This window comes from Lithobates pipiens, unplaced genomic scaffold (assembly GCF_037356315.1).
Source record: "Lithobates pipiens isolate NorthernLeopardFrog02 unplaced genomic scaffold, aLitPip1_a1.2 Scaffold_3, whole genome shotgun sequence".
Classification (NCBI taxonomy): domain Eukaryota; kingdom Metazoa; phylum Chordata; class Amphibia; order Anura; family Ranidae; genus Lithobates; species Lithobates pipiens.
The window spans coordinates 89,309,415-89,332,588 of NW_027507790.1; the positions used below are offsets into that span (position 1 = coordinate 89,309,415).

Genomic DNA, 23,174 nt, shown 5'->3' on the forward strand with positions numbered 1-23,174 from the left:
AAGGGCATCTTCAGGGGCTGAGATGTGAGAAGTAGCTGAACCACCAATTTGTTCCAATGACTCAACACGGCTTGCCATAACTGGTATTTCAGGCGAGGATGACAGTGTGGAAAGTATGATTGGAGTTCATAGCACCTGGGGGTGAAACCTTTGGTACCTTTTTGGTCTTTGCGGTGTCTTTTTTTGGTACGCATAATTCCAAGCACAAAAGCAGAGGCACTATTAAATTGCACTACTTGCTGAACATAGTCATGACAGAATGATGCTGCTATTAAGTTCAGCCTAGTGCTGGGAAAAATGTCCTTCCTGTATCAGGAATGCCACTTGCAGCCCTTATGTGTCCCACAGTTCCTGTCCCGTGTGCAGCCTGCTTGCTCCTTCTCGCTATCAGCCGAGGAGAGAATGCTCCAGCTGATTAAGCCTGCTTGTTTGCCGTGCATCTTTGTGGATGTTACACGGTGCCGTGCCTAGACCCTGCCCCCTCCTTTCATTTTGAAAAATATTTTTGCACTCGCGTGTGGGCGGATTTCGGGTCCGCAGACCCAACATGGGGGGGGGGGGGGCGGGCGGGAGAGGCAGAAGCTTTTAGGTAATGTAGCATGACCAAAGCCCTGGGTCCCGGAGTCCAGCCCTGCAAAGAGGCGTTACAGGAAAAACCTTGCGCTTCGTATACGGGGTCCGGGTACCATCCACTTTGGCCTCAGTGGCACTTTGGATGGATCCAGTCTATGGAGGCTATTTAAATCAAGCATGGATCCCCCTCCTGGAGCTCTTCAGAGCACATCTTCACCAACACCTTAGACACTGGCGAAAAAAACGGAGGTATATGCCTATATACCCATTAAGTTAATATTATGGCTCTGTGTCCCATGATGTACGATAAAGAAATAAGTCCTAGTGTGTTTTTTTTTTTGCTATAAGACTAGGTCTTATTTTTGGGGAAACATGGTATTAATGGTTTGTTTGCCCCCCCCCCCCATGTGGGCCTGTTGCTACATTTTAGCAGTTTTGTAGACTAGCCCTTAATTATTGCATGGGGATGTTCCATAATCTATAAAATGATTCTGGTGTCTTTCACTGTACAAGATTAGAGGAATTCTGAAACATCTTGTAAATGATGCATATTGGAGTATAGTACAGGATCCTCTGTGATCTCTATTGATTCTTAACAAAACTGGAGCCTTATGAAATGGGCAGGGTTAAATGGATGCACTGGGAGGTGACACCAGCAAATCATCTGACAGTGGTATTATATAGCCCAGGGCCTATGAAGTACTGTACTCCAAGATATTGAATTTACAGCTACGTCAAAATTACGCTTTTTTTATTGCTAAACTTTACCAGCCTATAGATCAGCCTTTTTACCCACAAGGAGCATACCTATACATCCTTGGGTTTCAGTGGTTATTTCCCAGGATGATGCCTGCACCTACAGGTCTCTATTGTTGGAAGTATCCTTACTTTTAATTCTCCTGAACAGACTGTGTGTCATTGGAGAATTTTGTTTCTTGGCTGTTCCTTGAAATCTATCTTTTCATTGGATTAACTGGAATGTGAACCAGCAGCTACAGAAACCAGCAGTGTAAACAACTCCATAGAAAAGAATGTAGTGCTTATTTCTAACATGGGCTTATTTGATTTGTATGCATATTATGTGCAGAAAATATTACACAAGAAGATGAGGACATTCAAAATCAGATGTTTATTCTTATGACACTTTTCCTTATCTAGTATGCTTCATTTACACAGCAGTGGTTTAAATACCAATACAGACAAGGGGAATGGCATTGAGTAAAAGGATCTGTTAAATGCAACCATAGATAACTGCAATAATAAATATACATCAACTGTACAGCACACTTTCAGGGCTCAAAAAGTAGATATGTTGCACAAACCCATTGCTAAAGTGTATTTGTTTGGGTGGTTTGTTCTCCACCTTCAGTCTTGTGTGGAGGATGGAGGCTGTTGCTGTGCTTAGGAAAGCAACTCTTCCCTTAAAGTGTATTTGTTTTGGGTGGTCTGCTGTCCACTGTCACCTTCTTCGGTGCGGAGGTGGAGGCTGTTGCGGTGCTTAGGAAAGCAACTCTTCCCTTTTCTTTAAATTGGATTTATATCAGCCACTCCAATGTCTTTATTACGTTTGCCTCTCCTAGCAATATTTTTCCAACTTGTAAAAGATAATACAATAAAAGTACAGAAATGTATTTGTCTAAAACAAACACTTTTGAAAACTGATCTTTCCAGGTCAGCATATGCTGGGAATAGCAAGTGTGTTGCTGCATGCCTTTTCTTTGTCATCTAACAGTGCATCATAATTTGTTTAAATTACAATAACTCACAAAAAAAAGAAAAAAAAAAAAAAAAAAAAAAAAAAAAAAAAAGAAAAAGACGTCACAGATGTTTCCTGCTGGAGCTGTCAGGCAATGCAGCCGAACTGGGGTGTCTGCAGTGTCCTCTGTCCTGTCAGGAACTGTAGGACACTAATTCCTGCTTTATTTGGTAACAGTTTGGCAAGCACTACTGATCACAATTGTCATTTATAAAGAAAAATGGCAAGACAATAAAGGGTTGCAGCTTTACTAGCAGGACACATGAATAGGGCGCTCTAGCCTCCCGCAGCCTGTTTAATGGCAAAGTAAATTACTTGTTCAAGTGTATTCTTAACATAAAAGAAGAAATGTTAAAAGCAAAAGTAGTAACATACATTATAAAGGATACTATTATTTTGAATAGGGACACATATCCATGTGCCACCTCCATATTTAACCTTAATATAATCAGGCTTGTTTAGTAAAGCAGTGCAAAAATCAATGACATGAAAAGTGGATTTACCCAAAGCACACTCATTTGGTTTACTTTTGATACACCGATTAACAGATACAATGATCTAAGTTGTATTGGGTACTACACCTTTCACCAACCATTACACTGCCTTAATAAATACCACTTGTATGGGTGTGCTCTGCAGAGATAAGGTGTGGCTATGTAAACTATATCATTACAATCACATTCCTGTCCACTTATCACTGCCAGCCTGTGTAAGCCAAGTGTCACTGCATAGTTAGTACTGGTATTGTCAGTGCAATTATTACTTGATATGGAAAAGGAGCCCCATTGTTGGGTGCCCGGTGGGGTTTGCTGCCACATCAGAGCCACCAGGTAAAAAGCTGAAGTAGCCTGAGGTTTGAGTTGACATCATCCTCCTAAGAACCTTTTATTTGATTCAGATCTAGTAAAGGGTCAAAATGACTGCAAAGATCCTTTACATTGCTTCCTATAAATGTGAAGTTCCTTCTGGCCATTTAAAAAGGCTTCTCTTTGACATTAGATGTATTGCTAACAAGGCTAAGGATGTAAATATAATTATCTATATTGGTGTCAGTGGCTATGCTGTTAATGTGTAGTATATTCCTGGCAAGTTTAATTATTTGACTAGATGGGCAAAATAAAATTAAAATATATTTAAAAAAATGTGTCCACTTTGGAAAAATTTTGTCCATGAGTCTAAAAAGCCATTATTGTTTTGCAATGTTTTCAATACCTATATAACTCTTCACCCTACAGGTCTCAATAGGGCCATGCTTGCAGGCAGAACAATTCTCTTTGACATTAGTTAAGTTCTGTGCTTAATAATCTTGCAGCTTAAAGGACGGCCTAAAATCCACTTCTTTGACACTCTCCTGTGCCATCACTCTGTGCTGTGTATGGTCCAAGCCCTTTATACATACAGTGCATTACGGAACTGTAAGTGCTCAACCCCTACTGAGTCTCACCGACATAAGGCCACAGATTCAAGTTTTTCAGTGAATATTCGATCATTGCTGGACCTATCACAGCCTGTGTAACTAAGCTGAGGGGGGAACAAAATCTGTTTAAAAAAAAAAACAAAATAAAAAAAAACCTAAGCTGCTCACATCCCTATATACTACTAAATACTGAAAATCAAACAACCCAAACATGGGGCTATTCACAGCCAGCAAAATCCAGTGCTTAGTAAAACTATTAGAACTTAAATACTACTTTGAAAAATAACTAAAATAAAAAAATAAGATATTTTTTTCACAGCTCTAGCTCCAGTGTGTTACATTCGTGAACTCTGGAAATAATTTATCATTAAATTATATTACTGTGTATATTCTTATTTACAGATCCCATTGTTTTACTAGTTTCCTGTTCCTCCAGAAATACCCTTTGACTATCACTTACCCCAAACATTACGAGTTCCCAAGGCTCTACTGTTAGCTTTTGAAGAGAAAAATCAATTTGTCCGCTCACATTAGTCAGTACTAAAATTTTTCTACAAACAATTCACAAACAAGGCAAAAACCCCACCAGATACTTCACAAATACAAAAGGTAAATGTGCAGGTTTGGGCAGAACAAAACCATAATATGGTCAGTAGTCTTGTTTCCTCTGAGTTCTGTCCAGGGGGGCGAGCGATTTCTAGTAGCCAAGGTCAAGTTCTTTGTTCATTCAGTGTCTCTTCAGTTAGTCTGATCGTGGTCAACCACTGAGTGGATCTTCTCGATAATGGATGGCATGCCTCAGCTTTTCCAGCATTATTTCAAGGGAGGAGTACTGTGGGAGCTTTATCATGAACATGCACGTCTCCACGCGAATGTATCTGGAATCAGGGGATCCTGCAAAAAAGCCATTGAAAGGTTAAGTGGACCTGTGCCCAAATATCAAAAGGGTATTAAACCAAAATTGTTATATATTGCAGCTTATCAATCCTTGTATGTGGTGGTTGCATTAGTCATTTTTTAGGATTTGTTTTTCTTTCCTTTCATCTGGTGATCCAGCCAGTAAACACACTACCTGTTATATGGTGGTTATATGTCTCCACGCTGGATGGAGGTGCAACAGAGACACCTTTGGACAGCAGCATTGCCAATCTGGGGAAAGAATAGTGTTTGATGCACTTGACTAACTAAAGCTGATCTCTAGCTAACACATTTTAAGCAGCTACAGCAACAGTTTTTGTTCTCTTTTGGGAGGAAAAGTTTTATATAAATGAAAAAAGCTCACCATTGTAGGAACCATCCTGTTAGTGTTAAATGCTTTGTTTCAATGCTCTAGTTGGAACGTTTGCTGGACAGCTTAGTCTACTAAAGGAAGTTGACAACCGGCACTGGCAGCTGTCAGAATAACCAAATAGTGATTTTCCACCCCGCTCCTCTGACAAAAGTTGATTAATGACTTCAACTCCAGAAGGATTTATCCCCTTCCTGACCAGGCCATTTTTTGCAATAAGGCACTGTGTTACTTTAACTGACAATTGCTCTGTACCCAAATAAATTTGATGTCCTTTTTTTACCTACAAATAGAGCTTTCTTTTGGTGGTATTTGATCACCCCTGTGTTTTGTATTTTTTGGGTTTAAAAAAAAAATAAATAAAAAAAAAAGACCAACAATTTTTGAAAAAAAAAAAAAAAAAAAAACTATATTTTTCACTTACTCTGCTATAAAATAAAAAATATCCAATAAAAAATGTAAAAAACAAAAAAATCAAATGTCTTCAATTTAGACCAATATGTATTCTTCTACATATTTTTGGTAAAAAAGAAATCCCAATGAGCGTATTTTGATTTTGTGCAAAAGCTATAGTGTTTACAAACTATGGGATAGATTTAGGAACTTTTACTAGTAATGGCGGTGATCAGCGATTTTTAGCAGGACTACGACATTGCGGCGGACAAATCTGACATTAAGTGACACTTTTTGGGGACCAGTGACACCAATACAGTGCCCAGACAAGTTTGGCCCACTAAGAGCAATTGCTTATGTTAATTTATTATCAATGGATGAGCGTTTTATGAAATTGTACTGCTAATCATGTTGTATTTTATTTTGGATAATAACTGTATATTCATACAAGTGAACTGTTATTTATAGTATATTGTGTCCTTTACTAAAGATCAACACTTTTTAACTTGATTTGTAATCAATAGATAATTCAATGATCAAGGTACTAATTCAGTGACATGCCTCACACAAAGTCCGATTCCTTCCTCCTTTTTTGTCTAACATATATTAGGGATGGAGGTTTGCTCAAGTTGTGTCAGGTTGCATCACTATAATATAGTGATCAGTGCTAAATGCACTGTCACTGTATAAATGACACTGGCAGGTAAGGGCAGGTAAGGGGTTAACATCCGGGGCAATCGAAGGTTTAACAGAAACACAAGATCTCAATTTTCCCTTCTGGCAGAACGGCGGTCTGCCTTTTTACATGTTCCGCCTCTCTCCAAACGATTGCTGGATTCCCGGCAGACATCAGTTCCGCAGGAGGCCCAATCACAGCGGAAGCGGTTCTCCGGTGGCACACGTGTGTGCCCCAGACCAGGAACAAGAAATCATGTACAGGTATGTGATTTTGCCCTTAAGGGCCACCCGGTAGCAGTATATGTACGTGGGGTGGTCCTTAAATGGTTAAAAAAATTAAATTTTTCGAACAAACCAAGTGGTGGCAACAGAGCCACCAACTACCCTGTATTTCTTCTCGGTACAAGTAACCCGCTAAAACTTTCGCTGCCAGGTACATACGTTGTACAGACCCGAGAGCAGGGGAGGTTTACACAGATTTCCAGTGGCTACAGTCACTGGGAATGTGTGTGAATCTGACAAATTGACTTCTGGCTGTCAAAAGAAAGCAGTACGGTGTCTGCAGCGTACTCATGAAAACTTTGGTGCGATACACATATTACATCTCGATGTGCAGTAGTGAGAGCAAACTTTCTAGCAATAGACCTCTTCCATAGAGCTAAACTGATGACCTATAGGGGGCTTTTAAAGTGTCTATAGAAAATATAAGATACTGAAGTTTGTCGGCATTTCATAGGTGCGTGCAAATTTAAGGTTGACATGTTGGGTATCTACGTACTCGGTGCAACCTTATAGTTTATCTTTTACCAACAATATGTGTAATTTATTGTGTTTGTGTGCACTAAAATGGACTTTGCAGTAATAAATAAGAACTGCACTTTTCTTGTAACTGACCTGTGCTTTGCTAACACCGAGTAAACCTGCCCCTTACCCTGCATGGACAAAACACAATAGACCACGAAGCTCAGCAAGTTCACAATTAATATTATGAATCCTGTTTTTATATACATTGAGATAGATATATAAATATCTATATATACACACACACATATATATATATATATATATATATACATACACACACATATACACACACACACACACACACGCACACGCACACACACACACACGCAATTGAACTATTCTTGGTGCACGAAGAGCACACTTTAAAGAATTTGTACATGACAAGATAATATAAACATGCTGCAGTTATTTCCACAATGAATATCTTCCTTCATTTTGTACCAATAGATATCCCTATCTGCCTGCAAAGTTCTTTTTGCTTACTAAGTTCATGGTAAACCTGGACTAAGGCTGACCATACATAGTCGAATTTCGAAAGAATTTTCTTTTGAAAATTCATGCATTTTGTGATCTGATGGTGCCACCATTGATTTTGAAATTCGGCCAACCAAGCCTTCAATTTGACCTCCTGTTGATACAGAAAAGAATGTTCGTGGCTGGGAATCTTCTTTTCTTTCCGGGAATCTTCTTTTCTTGAACATGTGCATTTCTTTTTGGATTACATTTCTCGCACGATTCTTCCATCATTGATTAGAAAATCGTTCAGTCTTTCAAAAAATTTCCAACATGTCCGATTACTCAAATTCGATGGTCGAACGAAAATCGGCTGTTGCTGCAGCCCACTAATGGTGCGAAATGCAAACTAAAATTATTAGAAATTCGACCCATATGTGGTCTGCCTTACCAAATTCACAGCTGCAAAGAGGCATTTTTTCCCTTTTATAGTTACCGTTCACCGATTTATCTATTTTTTAGGACTGATAAGCCATCTCACTACGAATTACTACTAGCCTTTCAGCAATAAATATATTTTTTTTTTACCTGTTGCTCCATCAGGTGGCGCTATTTTCATGGGATAAGGTGGGACATGCGCAGTGTCCGGTCCCCCATCTTTACAAGGACAGGTGAAGGGAATACGCTCCTGATTGCAAGCAAATTTGATGAACTTACAAAGTTCTTCCTGAGTGAACATCTCCAAAGCACACCAGAAAAACTCTATATGCTGGTCGGTCTCCATCAGACCCACTTGATACATTGTGTGAGCCTGCAGGACAATATACACTATTAAAAACAGAACATGTAGTGTTTTTTTTTTTTTTTAAATACGAACTTTTATTACGACAAAAAAAAAAAGGGCATATACAGTAAGTGACTTCTACAAATTGATCCATAACATGAGAGATACAACACAGTAGACAAATCTATAGCAGTACAGAGGGTTCATTGGTGCAGTTACAAGTACCATAGTGCATAACAAAAAGCAGTCTGAAAAATACCTGCAACCCACATTGTATCCTCGCACGTGGGGGTATGGTGGGCAAGGAAACAAATAGACTAATAGAGTAACCCCCACTTCCCCGTGCGGGGGTAGAACCTGTACCGCCATATAGGTATCCGAGTATTGACATGCCACTAAAATCATAAAACAAAGAAAACAAAAAACAAAAGCATAACCATAAAAACTTAAAAAACAACTCAAAAAGGAACGGGGCCAGAAAAGCACTGATCCTTGTCATTATCCCCATTTAGGATGTGCAGACTCCAAGTCTGTCCCAAGCTGCATGTATAAGGCCCTTCAGGGAGTCCAGAACTTCCATTTGAGGTTGTATACATGCATGGTGACCATGATTATATGATACATCCTTTCTATAAGTTGAATGGCAGCCATTCTCTTAAGTACCTGATCCCATGAAACCGTAGGAGAGCGCCAGAACAGGGCAATCGACCAGTGTACTGCACTAAAAAGGGTATGGGAAAGTTTTTGGTCGGGGGGGGGGGGGGGGGGTAGAACCTGGGATATCAGCAAAGAAAAGGCACATCTGGTAGGTAAGCGTGATAGGGGTACTAATGATCCCCGACACTCCGTCATTCACTCTCTGCCAGAGGGCTCTGAGGGCCGGACAACTCCTGAAAATATGAAGGTGGTTTCCCAAATTGGGACAACCCCTAAAACAGGATCCAGAAACGGTGGGGAAGATTTTATGTAGTTTCGCAGGGGTGTAATACCACCTGGTGTGTAACTTCACCACCGTTTCTTTCACCGCCTCAGACCTGGTGAACTTGTGCATATTGGAGATTCTGAGTGACCACTCCTCTGGGGAGGCCTCTTCCCCCGTCTCCGATTCCCAATTAAGTATGGCTGATGATTTATCTAAAGAGGCCCAAGCCCGCGAGGGATGAGTATAGGATGGAGATTCCGCCCCCATCCCTGGATTCCGGTCCACACAGTCTCTCGAAAAAGGTGTCAGTCCCTGTGGTGGTCCTAGGGAAGTAAGTGTTGTAAAAGTGCCTAATTTGCAGGAATCTGAAAAATTCCGAATTGGGGAGGACGTGGGAGGTTTGGAGAGATTGGAATGACCTAAAAGTCCCCCGGTCATGAAGGGAACCATAGGTGATCAGATCCCCCAGGACCCATAGTGCAAAATTAGTTTGGTTGTGAAGGGCGGCAGGGAATGCCGGATTCCCAATGAAAGAGGCCAACCTAGGGTTAGACGGGAGTAGTGAGAATTTCCTTCCATACAAAGACCATAGGCGAAGCGACTGACTCACAACAGAGTTCAGGGCGGAAATCTCCTTAATATAAGGTGTTTTAGTCCATAATAGGCCTGGAAGGTAATAGGGGGCCACCGAGGTTCGCTCGAAGCGCAGCCAGGGTATAGTCCTCGGGGGAAGAGTGCCATTGAGCAAGTTGGAGGAGTCTGGCTGAGAGATAATATAGCCAGATATTAGGGAGACCCAGACCACCCATATTCCTATGAGATTCCAATGTCTGGCGGGGTATATAGTTGGGTAAGGATCTAAATAGAAATAAAAGTTTAGGGAGGATAGACATCTTGACTGCCTGCACCCTGCATGTAGTGGTTTTTAAACATTACTCTTCATTATAATCATGGCAAAAAAGAAAAAACCTTAGAAAAATAATAAATTTCACAATTTGGGATCTTCTAATTGGCTAGCTAGCAGCAGGTGAAGGTCTCAGCATCTTTTCCCAAGTTAAGGTGTTCTCTCTATACAGGCTGCTGAAAAATGCTCATTAGCTCTTCACTTAGTTTGCAGAGAGAACCTGAATGTATGTCAGTAACTTGTCCATCATTAAGGGGCTTAGGCTGATGTTTTATTCAGATAAAATGAGCCTCAGGGTAAGCAGTTACTGCTTTACTATTGTAGCTAACCCATAGTGCTCTGAGAATCCTAGTAAAAGTTAATTTACAATGCAAATATATGAAAGAAAGACTCTCATACCTTCAAAAATTCCAGGTTGATGAATGGCAGTCCACAGGTCCTGAGCTCCATCTCCAGAGCGGTGAGGCTGGAGAGAAGCTGGAGAGGGATAATGGAGCCCAGTCCAGCTCGTACTGCGTTCATACATTCTTGATTCCTTAGCTCACGCATGCGCAGGTTGCGGATACCTGCTGCATAAATGTCCTTGTTTTCCCAGCTTTGAAAAAAAAAAAAAAAAAAAAATCCATAAAACACCACATCCTTAGCATACACCGTACAAGCCCTTTTTATATACAAAATGCAAATCAAAATGTGCGGTCTGAGAGGAAAGGTAGATGTAACTATGCTCCAAAATCTTTGCTGAACATTTATACTTTTAATGCAATGCAATAACCAAACCTGTGACCCCAATCTTCCTTTGTCATAACCTCTGCTTTCATTTTAACTGTTCACGTTAAGGCCCCAATTACAATAAGAATTGCATGTGAATCACACAAGAACGCTGTGCGATTCCTGTGCGATTCACATGCAGTTCTGTGTAGTGAGATTTCAGCCCAATTAATTTGGAATGGGCAGAAATTTCACACCACCAAGAGTAGCGCATGTACTTTTGTACCATGCGATTTAGTGTGGGGCGGGCAAGCTCACTGTGTTTGCAACCTGCGTTGGGGGTGCTTGCAAATCTGCACTGACCCCCTTAGCAGATCGCAAGGGCAGTGCGATTGGAATGCAGTGCAGGAAGCTGCATGGGAACGTGGCTTTCCTTTAGTGCATTCTAGTGTATATGGGCACAGGAGGTTTATGTAGTACTGCAAAAGTTCTGTACAAAAACTTCAATAAGAAACTTTACAACAGAAAAATACAATGAAATCAATGGCCACAATCACACTCAAATGAATGAATATTGTTCTGGAATTTAAAGTGGAACTTCACTTAAAATGGGATGTTCTGCTTTATGTCCCCCCTCCTTCATTTGGAGTTTTTTTTTTCTTGGGGAGCAGGAACCTAGTTTTGGCTGGTACTCGCTCCCACATCTGCTGGAATCGCCCAGGCAAATCAAGTGGAATCACACCCCCCTCTGTTACTGCCCACAACCTCTTGGGAGGTTGCGGCTGCGGGTCCATTCACAAAGTCCAGTGCGACACACAGTAGGGAGCCAACCGTAAAGCTGCAAGCAGTCTCAACCAGCTTCCCACACTAAACAGGGCCAAAGACCACCAAAGAACTGACCCGGGTGAAAACAGGTAAGTGTCTTTAATAAAAGTCAGCAGCTACAGTATTTTTCTTTTTTTCCTTGCAGACTCATTAAAATGTTACAGTTGTCTTATACAAGCATTTTCAGAAAGCAAGACTTCACTTAACGAGGAACTAAACTGTATCTGAGCGCCACAAACTGAAAACACTATTTAATTCATTTTTAATATTCAAAGCAAACTCCCCCATCCATCCATGTTTTAGTTTGCTGAGAAATCACTATGAAAAACTCCTAGAATTTCTAGCTGTGGCCATCTTAAGTAAGGGCAGATGAGTCATGTAGCATTTCTGCCCCTTGGTTCAAGCATGCAGACAGGAGGGGTGTGCTTATCTGAGAAAACACCTACGGATAATAAATAAAACAAATGCCCATGAAGAATGTGTCCATGCTATTCAGTATGACAGCTGAAGGTTCAGTCTGCAAGAGCTGCTGTTAGCATTTCATCAGTAACAATAGTCAATTCAAGCTACAATGTATACATTTCTTACATTATATTAAGCTTCAACTCATCTGCAGCGGATTACAATATATCTCTTTTCTATATTGCATTTAGCTGCAGCAAACCTGTTTATTTATTTATTTTTTACCACTTTACAAAAAAGTGTTATATTTACATTTTTGATTCATTCATTCATTTTTGGAAGTGTTAAAAAGAGCTACACTGTAAAAACTTTTCTTGCCTGTAAAATGGGGTATACAGGTTTAAGAAATTTGGTTTATTATTGCATATTATCCCTAGAAATATCACAGAATCCTCCTCAGCTAGGGCTAACCCCTTCACAAGGAATACTTCAAGCGGTAGTAAACCTCTGGGTGACTTTTTCTGACCTGAAGGTAAAGCCATAATGTGCTAGTATACATAGCATACTAGCACATTTTGTGAAACTTACCTGAAAAAGCATTCCAGCAATGCGTCCGGCTGCGTGACTGGCCGGAGCCGCTGTGATGTCACTCCCACGCACGAGCAGGGGCAAGCCACCGTCTATGGCACACGATTCTGAAGGAACGTGAAGAGAAAATGGCGGCACTACCAGCATTTAAAAAAAAACTATAATTCTTTATTGTAGATTCATTAAAAATGGAGACAGACAATGCAGAAATCGCTCCCACAAGGTTAGCAAACATGGTTCACACTGCTGTGCTTAATCATTGGGCAAAGTTTGCTAACCTTGTGGGAGCAATTTGTGCATCGTCTTGCTCTATTTTTAATGAATCTACAATAAAGGATTATATATTTTGTTTATGCCGATAGTGCTGCCACTTTCTCTTCACTTTCCACTTGGCTGTGGACCAGGCGGGCACCCGGCAGCACGGGTACCTTATGAGCGGGTGCGCCTTTCTTCTGAAAGTACATCCGGGGTGGCCGTTCCTTCAAAGCGCATGCGCTGATGATGTTATCGGCTGCATATATAGTAAATATCTCCTAAACGGTGCAAGTTTAGGCGATATTTACAGTACCTATAGGTATGACTCATTATAGGCTTACCTATAGGTACAAGTCAAAGATTGGCGTTTACAACCACTTTAAATCCTTCCTTGTGTGTGATCACTTACATGAGGCAAAACAATAGGATTTTTATAACAGCTTACCTGTAAAATTATTTTCTCGGAGTACATCATGGGACACAGAGCCTAAGTAATAACTTAATAGGTTATAGGCCACCTTCAAGTGATGGACACGGGGTATGCCAGTGTCCAAAACCATCAGATTGGATGAGTGTGTGTGGTGGACGTGTGATTTGTCTGGGTGTCTGCAGCTGCTTTCTTGTCTGGTTTTGACAACGTTGTCATTTTAACTTTATGTCAGAGGTTTTTGCTATTTTTCATGTTTTTTTGTTTTTTTACTTAAAGCAGAACTTCAGTCTTTTTTTCATCTTTCCATCTATTAAATCTTCTACCCTTGTTACCTTATGCAGCCCATTTCCTGTTTCTTGACTGGTAAGCCTAGGCTGAAGACATTGTACAGCTCATGCTCTCTCACTCTTGTGAGAGTTTGCCAGGAAAGGGGGGGGGGGGGGTGAGTCATAAGAGGGCCAATGAGAGCTGCAGGGCTGGAGATGTGCCTCTGTGTGTCTGTGTAAATCCAGGAAGTGAACAGGCAGCAGATTCAGCTGCCCAGAGTTGAAATGATTGCAGCCAGACTCAGTGGAGGGGGATTTCTGCAGCATATTTGGAAAGTACAGAATCACAGTATATATAATTATATGGAAAGTGGTTGGAGGGAAGCTTCAGAATGGCAAAGATGTTTTTATCACAAATTATGTGAGCAGACTGCAGTTCCTCTTTAATATACATTTATAATTGACCGATTGATTCTCTTTGAAGATTTCTTTTTGGACCTTTAGTCCTCCTCCTCTTTGAAGATTTCTTTTTGGACCTTTAGTCCTCCTTAAAACTTTGCTTATATATCTAGAGGATCATGCTACCATCCACTCCCTGTTATAATTGTATAGGGATGATCTGACTGTGTATGGGGCGATGAGATAGAGTTTGAGGTATCTGATTCCTTTTAGGATACCCTCCTCTAGATCCCCAGCTGAGGTGATGAGACAGTGATTTTTATCCCTTTCTTTATTGAAAGCTTTTTTTGTTTGCACTGGAACCGGATGGTATGGCATCCATAAACCCATGAGATCTGGCTCGGGCAAATGCACTGCGTTTTGCAACCTGCTTCTGGGGTAAAACTTTTAAGTGACATCCGCAGCAGATCATGGAAATGCAGTGTGATTGCTATGTGCTGTGGAAAATGCACAGGAATCACTGCATTTCCCACACAGCATCAGTGTGAACCGGAGCTTAGGTTTCACACCCTTCACACAGGCGGTTTAATCAGGTCCGCATGTCAGTTTTTCAGACGGTCCTGATTGGATTGTTAATGCATTCTATGGACAGGTGGGTGTAAACGAACATCTGCCTACCTCCAAGTTCAACCCGGGCCCCCTAAAAAACAAAACAAACAAAAAAACACAAACGAAAGGGGACTCCAGCCTCTTCTGTTAAGGCAGTGCGGATTAGATGTAGCGAGGTGTAAAATGGACAGCTTAGCTGCCCATGAAGCAGAGTGGGCTTTTTCCATGTCCACTCTGCAGAAACCGAACAGACACAGCTCCAATCAGAAGGGGATCAGCTCACAGATCTCTTGCTGATCAGATCGGAATCTGCCCCCTGTGAAAAGTGCCTAAGATTCCACTTTTACGATATATAGACATGCACTGCCTAGAGAGTACTATTACATTGTGACATTGTTAACTCATTGATCTGAACACAGCGTTACTTCCTTTATACTTACACCACAGGAATGTGTCTGCCCTTTGGACAAAGTTCCACCTCCTCTCCAGTCATGGTCAAATAAGTAAATTTACAGCTGGGTTTGTTGGGGGAGTCGGGGCTCTCCGTAGGAATATGCTGTGAGGCTATTTCAGCACAAAGTGTTTCCAGCTCAGCTTCATCATCTATCTAAAGGAAGAAGATACAGCAACTATTGTATAACATGGTTATTCCTTTGACTGCATACACATAATTGACCCTTTAACTATAAATGATTTCTGCCATTTTGTTTACACACTAAAGAATAGAAGCTATTTTTCATAACAAGCCATGCGTGGCACTGACATCTCTCCAGGCAGTACTAAAGTACAGACCTTCTATTCGAAAAGCCTAACCCAACACCTCCATCATTTACTGGCTGCCCGTATGCCACAGTTTACCCTTGGAAGAAGATGATGATGAACAAAAAACAACAAAGAAAAAAGAATGAAAGAAAAAGAAGAAAAAGAAGAAAAGGAAGAAAAAGAAAGATGGAAGAAAGAAGAAAAAAAGAAGAAGTTGTCATTTTTTCAATCCTGTTCCCTGTGCTGTCTAATCTGTCCCTCTCTAAGTTGAAGTGAAAGAATACCAGAAACCCTAAAATCACAGGATTTTTATACAGGTATAAGAACCTCACCTAATACCTACTAAATCAGCAGTGATGTCATTACTATTCCTTTTAAGCAGCCTCTTTAGACAGGCCTTCTATCTAAGTCTATTACATTTAACCACTTTCAGACCGGACCATTTTGCTGGTAAATGACCAGAGGTCTTTTTACACTTTGGCACTGCGCTGCTTTAACTGGTAATTGCGCGGTCATGCAATGTTGTACCCAAACAAAATTTGCGTCCTTTTCTTCCCACAAATAGAGCTTTCTTTTGATGGTATTTGATTGCCTCTGCGATTTTTATTTTTTGCGATATAAACGTAAAAAGACCGCAAATTTTGAAAAAAAATGATATTTTCTACTTTTTGTTATTAGAAAAATCCAATAAACTCAATTTTAGTCATACATTTAGGCCAAAATGTATTCAGCCACATGTCTTTGGTAAAAAAAAAAGTCAATAATTGTATATTTATTGGTTTGCGCAAAAGTTGTCACATCTACAAACTAAGGTACGTTTTCTGGAATTTACGCAGCTTTTAGTTTACGACTGCCTATCTCATTTCTTGAGGTGCTAAAATGGCAGGGCAGTACAAAACCCCCCCAAATGACCCCATTTTGGAAAGTAGACCCCCTAAGGAAATTGATAAGAGGCATGTTGAGCCCATTGAATATTTTATTTTTTTGCCTCAAGCGATTGAATAATGACAAAAAAATATATATTTTTTTTTTTTTACACAAAGTTGTCACTAAATGATATATTGCTCATGCATGCCATGGGCATATGTGAAATGACACCCCAAAATAAATTCTGCTGCTTCTCCTGAGTACGGGGATACCACATATGTGGTACTTTTTGGAAGCCTAGCTGCGTACGGGGCCCCGAAAACTAAGCACCGCCTTCAGGCTTTCTAAGGGCGTAAATTTTTGAGTTCACTTCTCACTACCTATTACAGTTTTGAAGGCCATAAAATGCCAAGATGGCACAAAACCCCCACAAATGACCCCATTTTAGAAAGTAGACACCCCAAGCTATTTGCTGAGAGGCATGTTGAGTCCATGGAATATTTTATATTTTGCCACAAGTTGCGGGAAAATTACAAACTTTTTTTTTTTTTTTTTCACAAAGTTGTCACTAAATGATATATTGCTCACGCATGCCATGGGCATATGTGAAATGACACCCCAAAATAAATTCTGCTGCTTCTCCTGAGTACGGGGATACCACATATGTGGGACTTTTTGGGAGCCTAGCCGCGTACGGGGCCCCGAAAACCAAGCACCGCCTTCAGGCTTTCTAAGGGCGTTACAGTTTTGAAGGCCATAAAATGCCAAGATGGCACAAACCCCCCCCCAAATGACCCCATTTTGGAAAGTAGACACCCCTAAATTTAGGGGTACACTAGTGAGACTAGGTAATAAATGGCGGGTGCCCTGAAACTATAAAAAAATAACTAACCAACCAGCGTCACCTGTAACCGTTATATGGTGATCACTGGTGAAAGGGTTAACTAGGGGGCAATCAGGGGGCTTTATGCGGTAGTATATGGGGGTCCCTGGCGCTATAAAAAGCTGCGGCGAACCTAAATACCTACCTGCCTAACTAGCGTCACCTGTGACACTAATACAGCGATAAGAAAAACGATCGCTTATTAGGCTGGGTTCACACTGGAGCGATGCGGGAACGCCACGAATCCGCGGCGGGTTCCCGCATCGCATGCCTCCCGGCGGCAGTTCACACTGCCCTATGCGAACTGCTGGGAGTGTCAGTGAAATGTTAATGACACCCCCAGATCAGTTCGCATATCGCAGTGCGATCTGCAAACTTGGATCGCATGGTGTGAACACCCATGCGATCCGATTCTGCTGCGGACCAAAAAAAGTGTCCCGTGCGAGTTTGCGGCGGGTGCGACACTAATTCAGCCATACTATCTGTATAGCTGAACTCGAATCGCACAGAGATCGGATGTGATTTGCACTGCAGTGCGGTGCGAATCACATTCGTTCTCATAAACCGCTGCAATGTGAACCCAGCCTTAGTGACACTGGCGACGGGGGGTGATCACGGGGTTAAACCTTTATTGGGGGGGTTAGGGGGGTACCTGCCCTAACAGTTATTACAGTCACAAATGACACCTGCTGGGTGATCAGGGGGTTAAACCTTTATTAGGTAATAAATGGCGGGTGCCCTGAAACTATAAAAAAATAACTAACCAACCAGCGTCACCTGTAACAGTTATATGGTGATCACTGGTGAAAGGGTTAACTAGGGGGCAATCAGGGGGCTTTATGCGGTAGTATATGGGGGTCCCTGGCGCTATAAAAAGCTGCGGCGAACCTAAATACCTACCTGCCTAACTAGCGTCACCTGTGACACTAATACGGCGACCAGAAAAATGATCGCTTATTAGGCTGGGTTCACACTGGAGCGATGCGGGAACGCCACGAATCCGCAACGGGTTCCCGCATCGCATGCCTCCCGGCGGCAGTTCACACTGCCCTATGCGAACTGCTGGGAGTGTCAGTGAAATGTTAATGACACCCCCAGATCAGTTCGCATATCGCAGTGCGATCTGCAAACTCGGATCGCATGGTGTGAACACCCATGCGATCCGATTCTGCTGCGGGCCAAAAAAAGGGTCCCGTGCGAATTTGCGGCGGGTGCGGCGAATGGCTGAACTCGAATCGCACAGAGATCGGATGTGATTTGCACTGCAGTGCGAATCACATTCGTTCTCATAAACCGCTGCAATGTGAACCCAGCCTTAGTGACACTGGCGACGGGGGGTGATCACGGGGTTAAACCTTTATTGGGGGGGTTAGGGGGGTACATTAGAACTAAAGGGGGCTAACCCTAACTGCCCTAACAGTTATTACAGTCACAAATGACACCAATGCAAAAAAAAAAATAAAAAATAAAAAAAAAATGACATTGGTGTCACTGTGACTGGGGGGCAGGGGTAATTGGGGGGGGTGATCGGGGGGGTGTGAGTGTGCCTGGCATGTTCTACTGTGTAGTGACGTGTTGGTGCAACTCACCGATCCTCTCTCCTCGGTGTCGGAACGAAAAATACCGACACGGAGGAGAGAATACATCACTTCCTCTCCTGTGTTTACATTACAGGAGAGGAAGTGATGTCACGAACGATTCCTATTCGTCGGGAGCGATCGCGAGGGGGTGGCCATGAACGAATGGCCGCCCCCTCGTCCGGGATCGCTCCCGCGCGAATACCGACCGCCGCAGGCACCGGGCAGGGGCCCGATCGGGCCCCCGACCCGCGGGAAGGCAGGGACGTACAGGTACGCCCATATGCCTGCCCGTGCCATGCTGTCGACGTACATCGTCGTGCGGCGGTCGGGAAGTGGTTAAGGTACCCTGCAAGTACATAAGCCACTACTACTGAACTCCTGGAAATGTTAGTTGCCTGGTTCTTTCTGGGTTTTATGGTTTGTAAGTCAAAACATCTGACCTTCATAATTATTCTGCATCAACTTAAAAAGCAAGGAAGCAAATGAATAAACTTGACAGCCAAAAAAAAAAAAGAAACTATTTTACAAGTAACGTGGCAGTCTCCATTAGGGATGAGCCGAACACCCCCCGGTTCGGTTCGCACCAGAACTTTCGAACGGACCCCGCGTTCGAAACGAACGTTAGAACCCCATTGAAGTCTATGGGACTCGAACGTTCGAAATGGAAAGTGCGAATTTTAACGGCTAATATGCAAGATACTATCCTAAAAAGGGTTTGGGGACCTGACTCCTGCCTCAGGGGACATGGGTCAATGCAAAAAAAGGTTTTAAAAACGGCCGTTTTGGCGGGAGCACTGATTTTAATGACGATTAAAGTGAAAAAAAAAAGTGAAATATTCCTTTAAATATGGTGCCTGGGGGGTGTCTGTAGTATGCCTGTGAAGTGCCACGTGTTTCCCGTGTTTAGAACAGTCCCTGCACAAAATGACATTAAACGGAAATAACACCATTTAAAACTGCTTGCGGTTTTAATGTTATATCTGGTTCCTGCAATATGGTTGAAAATCATTGAGAAAAATGGCATGGGTAGCCCTCCCTGCCCATTACCAGCCTATTTGGGTCTTGTACGCATATTAAGGGGAACCCCGTACCCATATTAAAAAAAGGAAATGCGTGTGGCCCCCAGGCCCTATATACTCAGAACAGCAGTATACAGGCGGTGCAAACAAGACAGGGACTGTGTAGGTTTGTTGTGTTAAGTTGAATCAGTTTGTAATTTTCAACTGGTACATTTTTAAAGTGTAGCTCCAGTCAAAAAAATTTTTTTTAAGCTTTTTGGAAAACATAGGGAAGGGTTATCACCCCTGTATAATTTGTTTTGTCGTCCATCTTTTTTCATCTCACTTGCTGCTGTCTGATGTTTGTAAGTTGGATGTTTGAAAGTAGGGGCCTGCCCTATATGCTCTGCAGAAATGGCGGAACAAGGTGTTGGTTTTGCCACAACATTGTAAGCCCTCAAAGTGACTCTTGGTGGGCGCTGGAGCGCCCTGCTGTGAACGATTATATCAAGAATTGTAATTACATGCCATTGTTGAACAGTGGTAGAAAAATTGACCTTTGGTGGTTGTGGTGCTGGTGCCACAACACTAAGTCCTCACCGTTACTCTGGGTGGGCACAGGAAGGGGCCCTCCTGTGAAATATTATATCAAGAATTGTAATTACATGTCCCTGTTAAACAGAGGCAGAAAAATTGGGCCTTAGGCACTGGTGCCATCACACTGCAACCTCTGCCATATACTCTAGTTTTATTGCAGGAATTAGCCCTGCTGCAAAGCATTGCATCAAAAATTGTAATTAAACGCCCCTGTTAAACAGGGGCAGAAAAATTGGGCTGCTGGCATCACCCAGAACCAAAAATGTTCTTCCAACATATCAGCGGAGGAGGAAGAGGATAGACAATCAACATAACAGGACAGTCACTCAGCATCAGCATAGGCAGTCTTGAAGGGATGTGGTATTTCAAAAACAATTATTCGGTTACATCAGCTTCAGGTGCTTGGTAGCTGTGGGTGATCCAAGACTGATTCATCTTGATGAAGGTCAGTCGATCAACTGATTCGGTGGACAGGCGCACCCTGTGATCGGTAACAAAGCCACCAGCAGCACTGAAGGTGCGTTCCGAAAGAACGCTGGATGCAGGACAGGCCAGTAGCTCAATTGCATACTGTGCAAGCTCTGGCCAGTGATCCATCCTCAAGACCCAGAGGATTTTCGGTGGGAAAGGTGTCCAAGTCTGACCTTGCCCCTAGGTATTCCTGCACCATGTAAATTAGACGCTGGCGATGGGTGCTGGAACCAATCATACCTTGGGGCTGCGGACTAAAAAAGCATCAGTCAGACGGCCACCTTCTCCACCGCTCCTTCTGACTGATGCCTCAGCAACACGTTGTCCAGGACCAGGAGTTTGTGACCTCCCAGTCTCTGGGAACGCGTTGCACAGAGCTTTCTGCAAGGCCTCCCGGAGATGTCTCATCCTCTGCTCCCTCTGCGATGGCAAGATAAGGTCGGCAACCTTACCCTTGTACCGTGGATCAAGGAGAGTGGCCAGCCAGTAATGGTCCCTCTCCTTGATCCGAAGAATACGAGGATCCTTCCGCAGGCTTTGCAGGATCAGGGAGGCCATGCAGCGTAGGTTAGCTGAGGCATTCGGTCCGGAGTCCTCTGGGTCACTAAGGACAACATGATCCGCAGCTACCTCCTCCCAGCCACGTACAAGTCCACGTGTTTCTTGGGACTGTAAATCATCCCTATAAGACTGCTGCTGCTGATGCTGAGTGCCAGCCTCCACCTCCATGCTGACACAATCATCCTCCTCCTCTTCCTCCTCCTCACCCTCTTCCTGTGTGATGGGTGGCACAGCAGGAACACTGTCTGGATAAAGGGGGCCTTGAGAGGCAAGGAAGTCCTCCTCTTCCTGCCTCTGTTCTGCCTCAAGTGCCCTGTCCATTATTCCACACAGCGTATGCTCCAAGAGGTGGACAAGAGGTACAGTGTCACTGATGCATGCACTGTCACTGCTCACCATCCTTGTGGCCTCCTCAAACGGTGACAGGACAGTGCATGCATCCTTGATCATGCCCCACTGGCGTGGTGAGAAAAAACCAAGCTCCCCTGACCCTGTCCTGGTGCCGTAGTCGCACAGGTACTCATTGATGGCCCTCTGCTGCGTGTGAAGCCGCTGCGGCATGGCCAATGTTGAGTTCCATCTGGTGGGCATGTCACATATAAGGCGGTTCTTGGGCAGGTTCAACTCCTTTTGGAGCTCAGCCAGCCGAGCACAGGCATTAAATGATCGGCGGAAATGCACACAGACTTTCCTGGCCTGCTTCAGGACATCATGTAAGCCGGGGTACCTGCCCAAGAACCGCTGCACCACCAGGTTAAGGACGTGAGCTACACAGGGCACATGGGTCAGTTGTCCCTGTCGGAGGGCGGAGAGGAGGTTGGTGCCATTGTCGCAAACCACCATTCCTGGCTTAAGCTGGCGTGGCGTCAACCACCTCTTGGCCTGCCCCTGCAGAGCTGACAAAACATCCGCCCCAGTGTGGCTCCTGTCCCCCAAACAAACCAGCGCAAGCACGGCATGGCATCGTTTTGCCTGCGTACTTGCGTAGCCCCTGGAACGCCTACGGAGCACCGCTGGTTCTGAGGACAGAGCACTGGAAGAGGCCATGGAGGAAGAAGAAGAGGAGGGGGTGGAGGAGAGAGGTGTGTCACAACCAATAGTAACATTTTGGAGGCGTGGTGGCGGAACAACCTCCAACACTACTGCACCTTGTCCTGCATCCTTCCCAGCAGCCAGAAGAGTGACCCAATGGGCCGTGAAAGACAGGTAACGTCCCTGTCCATGCCTGCTGGACCATGAGTCAGCGGTAATATGCACCTTACCGCTGACCGCCCTGTCCAGTGAGGCAAGGACATTGCCTTCCACATGCCGGTAGAGAGCCGGAATCGCCTTCCGTGAGAAAAAGTGGCGTTTGGGGACCTGCCACTGAGGAACCGCACATTGTACAAACTCACGGAAGGGGGCCGAGTCTACCAACTGAAAAGGCAGCAGTTGAAGTGCTAGCAATTTAGCCAAGCTAGCATTCAACCGCTGGGCATGTGGATGGCTGGGAGTAAATTTCTTCCGCCGGTCCAGCAGCTGGGGCAGGGACATTTGCCTGCTATAATCGGATGTGGATGTACCGCTAGCAGTGTTCCCGGAAGCACTTGGCTGTGACACACCTAATTCTACACCTTCATTCCTCTCAGAGCAGGTTTCAGAGAGGACTGAAGGTCTAGTGGGGTTGGAGATGCCAGCTGATGAGGAGCAAGGAGAGGTCCGCTTTGTTCTTTGGTGTGGGTCTTTGAGGTATGGTTGCCAACGAGCTGCATGGCAGGTCAACATATGTCTGGTCAAGCATGTGGTGCCCAAGCGGCTGATGTTTTGGCCACGTGAGATACGCTTGAGACATATGTTGCAAATAGCAGCGGTGCGATCTGATGCACTCGTCTCAAAAAAGGCCCACACCAAAGAACTTTTAGAATAACGCGCAGAGGAAGCGCTCTGCGCAGGCGGAGCTCTGCGGTGTGATTCAGTCGGTGTGCTGCCCCTAAGCTGGCCCCCGGAGGGCATCCTGCCTCG

At 43.5% G+C, this 23,174-nt stretch overlaps 1 protein-coding gene across 2 annotated transcripts in view; it reads right to left on the minus strand.

Annotated features, from left to right (window-relative positions):
• Positions 1–1,683: 1,683 nt before the first annotated feature.
• The window catches only part of HECTD4 (HECT domain E3 ubiquitin protein ligase 4), a 269,419-nt gene continuing 247,928 nt past the window's right edge, over positions 1,684–23,174 (minus strand). For both annotated transcript variants that reach the window (XM_077462034.1, XM_077462033.1), the window contains exons 73-76: positions 14,895–15,061; positions 10,372–10,567; positions 7,951–8,173; positions 1,684–4,640 (exon numbers count right to left, since the gene is read on the minus strand). In XM_077462034.1, the coding sequence (XP_077318160.1) occupies positions 4,504–4,640; positions 7,951–8,173; positions 10,372–10,567; positions 14,895–15,061 (723 nt within the window). In that variant the 3' untranslated portion in view covers positions 1,684–4,503. The remainder of the gene's footprint in view (positions 4,641–7,950; positions 8,174–10,371; positions 10,568–14,894; positions 15,062–23,174) is intronic.